The 6,000-nt window shown below is 39.6% G+C and overlaps 2 protein-coding genes across 4 annotated transcripts in view; one reads left to right on the top strand and one right to left on the bottom strand.

Annotated features, from left to right (window-relative positions):
• The window catches only part of TGS1 (trimethylguanosine synthase 1), a 36,366-nt gene extending 32,469 nt beyond the window's left edge, over positions 1–3,897 (bottom strand). Inside the window, exon 1 of the mRNA XM_006923970.3 lies at positions 3,620–3,897. Within this exon, the coding sequence (XP_006924032.1) occupies positions 3,620–3,723 (104 nt within the window). The 5' untranslated portion in view covers positions 3,724–3,897. The remainder of the gene's footprint in view (positions 1–3,619) is intronic.
• An 86-nt stretch (positions 3,898–3,983) lies between these two features.
• The window catches only part of TMEM68 (transmembrane protein 68), a 40,758-nt gene continuing 38,741 nt past the window's right edge, over positions 3,984–6,000 (top strand). For 2 of the 3 annotated variants that reach the window (XM_015598678.2, XM_006923969.3), the window contains exon 1: positions 3,984–4,133. The gene's annotated coding sequence lies outside the window, so the exon portion shown is untranslated. The remainder of the gene's footprint in view (positions 4,134–6,000) is intronic. The other variant, XM_025041110.1, reaches the window with a different exon arrangement.

Raw genomic sequence — 6,000 nt, 5'->3', positions numbered from 1 at the left:
GGGTTACACTTTCAAGCTTCTGAACTTTCAGCATGTCTCCCATTCCCAGGAACTTCTCAATGCCTCCTGGAAACAAGTTCAAGATCTGCAAGCTCCTTTTGTTCTAAAGGGTTATAATTTATCTGAGCATTAAATAACCTAAAGAAAAAAGCTATTCTTTTCTGTTTATCTATTTTGAACTTAAAATGTAGTTTCTAAAAGTGAAATAGAGCTTCTAAGAATATGTATGAAATTACCTATAATGAAAATGAAGCACACTTTAGTTCAAAAATACTAAATTTAATATAACTGATTTATATGGTAATTGTGTTTTAAATAAAGTTGACTTAATTGAAATCTAGTTACATTGTTTTCTACAGGTATGATATGAGACCTCAACTTTTTATGTTTCATAACATATTCGTCCCTTTCTTTCTTTTTGGAAAGAAGTCTTTGTAAAGATAGCACTAACACTCAAATGGGCTGCAGGCTAAGAAATAAGCACGTAGCCTTGGCTGGTAACATACGCAAACTGACTCTTTTTGGCCTGCACATCCAACATACAGCCAAGTACTCTTTTCTAGGGAGCTTGTCACCTGCCCCCAATAGTGCTAGCCTACATGACTTCTGGGGAATGGGCCAAGTCCAGAGGAAGAAGCAGAAAGATACTTCTTCAAGTGTGAGAGGTGAAACAGATGTTCAAGGTTATTACTAGTATATCCCAAGGTTACCGATAATCTGAGGCATAAGATTAGCAACAAGGGAGAGAATGCTAGCTCTTAAATTTTTATGAAAACTCTATTTCACACTTAGGGCATCTTTTAATAATCTCTAAAAGCATTGAGCACTGGGAGAGATGTTTTCCTGATTCCCGGTATTTGAAGAACCTCCCATTATACTTGCTAAGTGTCCTCTATAAAGCAATCTTTTGAGTTTGATCAGTGTAACTCACCCCACAGAGCATAATGATTCTGGATGAATATCTGGACCTGGAACACTGAAAGAACTAAATAAACCTTAACTGCTGAATTGAATTGTAAAGCTGGAGATCAGACCTGCATTGTAGCGACTCCTCTAAGATACCGCTCTTTTAAAAGCCCTAAGCATCTCATCATCATACCTTTAAACACGATAAACATCACCACACCTAAGTCATCTTGTTATCACTGTACCTGATGCACGGGTGGCCAAAATACACGCTGAATAAATGGTTCTTGGAAATTTCTGAAGTAGCAATTTCTCTACTGCAAAGGACTGTAGATTAGTTTCAAGCGGTAAAAGGAAAAGGAAATCCTTTCTCAAAGTGCTGAAATGGGTTCACAGAAATGTTATGTGACTTGTTTAAGGCCACATGGCTAATATTGGTAGAGCTGGGCTGTGAAGCTGGTTAGCTTTTGTCTCGAAGGACAGTACTCTTTTAAATTCTGGCTAAGGGACTTGTTGTGGGAAAAAACATATCAAATGATTTTGGTGTTCTATATATCAAAACCTAGAGATCACTACCAGACACTGTCACATGGGTATGATCAGAAGTAAATACAGGCTCTTCAGTTTCTAGAATAGTTCTCTATCTCAACATACATTTTGTTAAAGTATTTTAACGGGTCACTAGTGTTCAAATGACTTCAGACCACTTAAATACTTTAATTGGAAAGATTCAATAAAATTGTATGTTCTAGACTAATTAGCAGGAAAGTGAAAAGGCTGCGGAGTCACACAGACCTCCAGGGCTGCCACTTACCTGGCTGTGTGATTTTTATTTAGGCCATTACTGAGACTCAAGTAGAATGCTTAAATGGAAGCGAAATAGTATGAAGTATAAATTAGTGCCAGGCACTTAGCAAGTCATTAATATGGTAGATTTAAATTTTTTCCCCTAATTATAGTGTACATATTTTAGTCCTCATTTTGCTTGATGATGAAGTAGCTTTTCAATGTACTCCTTCCTTAAACATTCGGTGACAGTGTACTTGAGTTTGTCTTCTACAATACATTTAACTACCTATGATTCTTACCTATGGATATCTCATAGGTATTTAGAAATAAAAATGTACAAAGTTGATTATCTTCTTACTGCTGTACCAAAATGAAAACCCACGACTCACTAGCCACCCCTATCTCAGTAAAAGGCACCAATATAAGTCAGAAATCAAGGAGTTATCCTTGACCTAGTCTCTACTTTCCCATCCTTTACCTTTCCTTCATCTCCCCATATCCAATACAATCCGTTAAACTCAACTTCTCTCCTATATGTTCTCCTTTCTCTATTTCCCCTGCCACCAATCCTTATCCGAACCACCAAAAACTGTTGCTAATCTTTAAAAATGTAATGATCATTTAAAATGATCCAGTCTTCCACAAAATGCTGAATTTTTTAACTCTGCCTACTTTACCAACCCTTCTTTCGTTCCCATTTTGTTCACAGGATTTCTTTTGCTCCCTCAAGGCTTTGACACAGAGTTCTGCTAGCAGAATGCTTTCTCCCACGGAAATATACCCCAGTTTATTTCTACTCACTCTTTAGAGAACTTTTCAAATGCTACTTTCTTAAATCATTGTGATCTGTTAGTTTTGCTATCATAGCATCCGGTACTTCTCTCCCATTGCACTTATAACTTTAATTAACCAAATAATTATGTAACAGTTGTCTTAATGTTGATCTCTTTTGCTAGAAAATAAACTCAAAGGGCAGCTATATCTTGCACCCTCAGTGCCTCTTAGTACCTAATACAAAGGAGCACAAAAAGTATTCGGTGAATGAATACATGCCTACATGAATACAAAAGCGTCAATACTTTCAATTAAATTTAACCTAATGTTTAATTTCTTTTCGGATTAATTTTCAGATTACTCTACAAAAATCACATGATGAATACTAAGAATTCCTTCAAAGTTAAATTCTACTACATTAAGCTATTTTAAAAGCATCTCATAAAATTCACTTCCACAGGTTGAATCTAATAATAAGCATGTGAGATAATTATGGTAAATATACTTGTTTTAGAAATGGAAAAAGATTTAAGTGGCTGAACTCACACATCTAATATAAAGAAAACCATCTCTAGAATACAATTCTTTAGGTAGTTTTTCCCCCATCCACAAATGTTCCTGCCCAGCAATTTTAACCCAAAACAAATATTTTCCAAAAATAAAGCCAGCTCAAAAACGAATGTAATTATAGTTTAGCCTCTTACCTCAGGTAATTACAAGTTCTATTTATGTGCATTTGCGCTTTAATAAGTCTTAGGTTTTAAAAAGACGTTAACCAAAACAAGTTACTCATCTTTTAAACCTTCACCTTGTGATGTCACATCCATTAACGAGATTTCATTTAACACTTCACTTTCCCAATTTTTAAATGTCACCTTAATTTCTAAGTATATAATGACATATACCAGCTAGCACATTTTTTTTTCATAACAGCTTACAAAATAAATGTACTCCTTCACGTAACAGCAGTAGGCGACCACTCTGTAAAATCTGAGGACTTTTTACCCTTTTTCTTAAACAACACCTTGCCCAAGGGTCAAATACCCTGGCCGTGGTTCCAGGGACCAATTACAACTAGTCTGCAACACGTACATTCCCATTTCTGGGAAATGGTCGTGCTAGAAAGGAAGAGGAACACGTTTTTACTTACTCCAAAAATGCCCTGGAGCAGAGGCAAAGGATCTTACAATCCTCCTCGAGGTCTTCGATAAAGAGAAACATTTCGGCCACTTGGCTCCACTTTTCGCAGCACATTTTACCACCTCGGAGAAGGCAGAGATGCGGTAAACGGCACGGGTCCGGCCTCCCAGGCCTCCGATGGTTTACTGGAGACCGAAAAGAGGACTCGCCGGCTCGTCTGGGGGTGAGGGGTTAGGAAGGGATCGGGGACCGCTCCAGCCTGAAGCGACTTGCGGCGACCGGAGGAAGGTAGGAAGCCGGCACGGGAAGTAGCTCCGGGAGGCCACAGGAAGAGGCGGGGCGACGGGAGGTGTCACGCTCAACGCCTCCCGTGCTGCAGCCACTTTTTGGCTTTTTCCTCACTGGTTGCTCGCGGAAAGTCGGCTGATCAGATATCAACGCTTCCCCTCGCTGCTGAGCCACCGAAGAGCTGCCGCCGCTGCTCGAGAGCGAGGGCGAGCCTCCTCTGCCCTCTCCCGCCCGAGGTGCGTCGGTCCCTGCTTTAGTCTCCCCGCGCTCCTCCTCGCCCGGGGGCGCGTCAGTCTCGCGGGCTGCGCGCCGCCGAGGCCGCGCGTCCTGTCTCCCTGACCGCGCGGGAGTCCCCTGCCGGCACCTGCGGGCTCGGCATCCGGTCGGACCCGGCGTTCGACTCGGGCACCGGAGTGGCCAGGGCCTGGGTCACAACGAGCTCATTCACTTTGTCTCGCATCTCCCCTCGCGCTCAGAAACCCCCAATTCGGCGACATGTTTCGCTTCTGAGTGGTGGGGCAAAGTCTCCAACCTCATTATAGGCCCCTGGGCTTGCCCAGTAACCTTTTGATCCTGGGATCCGAATCGACCCTACCGTGTATAAAAGCTAAAAGGAAATTATGGGGTGATCACGAGAGTGTGTAGTTGGGAGGCCGCATGGGAAGTGGTTAAGAGTGCTCTCATCTAGGCAAATCAGGGTTGGAATCCTGGTTTTTGCCCCTTTTACTACTACCTGTGTGACCCGGCAAGCGACTTAACTTTTCTGAGAGCATCATTGTGATCATCTGTAAAATAGGGATGCTTACTAGTACTTGTTCGCTAGGGCGGCTGAAAACACTAAATGAAATCATAAATGAAAGGACTAAACCCAACCTCCCATATCTACTATTAATAGTTTTAATGTGTAGATACTTTGTACGCGTCTGGTCTGTCTCGGTCCCCCGAGTTTGCAGCCTGTAAAACAGGTTTCTGCCCTCAAGTGGCTGATTAATAAGAAAAATACACGGGCACATAACCAGGATGTCGAAAACTGGAACACCACTGCCAGATTTTAAAAAAGCAATTTTTGGTACGGGTTATTAGTTGAGATTAGGCAGCTTCAAAGAAATTCATTCAGGTTCGAAGGTTGTTGGAGCAGTTAGTACTTGGTTTGTGCTATTAATGCTGAAATGGCATTTGTATTTGTTTAGAATATTTAAAAGCCAAGGTAAAATCCAGACATTTGGAACACTTGCTAATATTTTGGCCTCATTTACTAGTGAGTGGAGAGATCATTTTCAAATGAAATGTTTATTCCCATATACTGCTGCCTTACTTTGATGTCAGAGATAGGCTCATTTTGGTGACTTGAGAAGATAAGTGCTGCACAGTTAGATACACTGTTGTAGATATGCAACATTTTTGGCATGAGGATAGGGTAAGACAATAGGAGTAGAACAGTAATTATCAAACAGAGTGGAAGCTTTTGACCAGAAGTTGAAGGGCGTTCTAAGATTTAAATAAATAAATAAATAACCTTGAAAGGGAATTTATATCAGAATCTATAGTTTGAAGCTTGAAATCTAAAATATTTTTTAAAAGATTAAATGATTAGGATTCCCAGATATCTTTTAACTGATAAACTGCAGCTTTATTGATTGTTTGAAATAGAAGGCTTATTCACTAAAACTGAATCTAAACCTCTGTTAAACCGTTATTAAATATGCAAAAAGGAAAAGGGAAAATTATATTTCAGTGAGCATTTCTTTTAATTGGCATTTTCAGCATATCCTTTATGTGGCTCATATACTAAAAGTAAGGAATAGATCTGCTACCATCCATGTTGGTAAAAGTACTGGTAATGGGTGTTTAAAATTTGATTTATTTCATTACGGTTTTGTAGAAAACAGACAAACACACAAAAAATCCTGTATACTGATTTATTAGTTTTTGAAATATTTTGATTTTAAATAGCTATAAAGTCAGTTGTAGTAAATGTTCCTCACCATCAATATTGACGTGGTGAGATTCAGCTTGTCAACTTTTTCTTGGAGGTTATATTAATTACAGATGGGAAAATTAAGGTACCTTATATGTGATGCATAGAACTGTATTTTATTGTAG

The sequence above is a fragment of the Pteropus alecto genome, unplaced genomic scaffold, assembly GCF_000325575.1.
Source record: "Pteropus alecto unplaced genomic scaffold, ASM32557v1 scaffold87, whole genome shotgun sequence".
NCBI lineage: Eukaryota > Metazoa > Chordata > Mammalia > Chiroptera > Pteropodidae > Pteropus > Pteropus alecto.
This window is presented reverse-complemented; position numbering and strand designations above follow the sequence as displayed.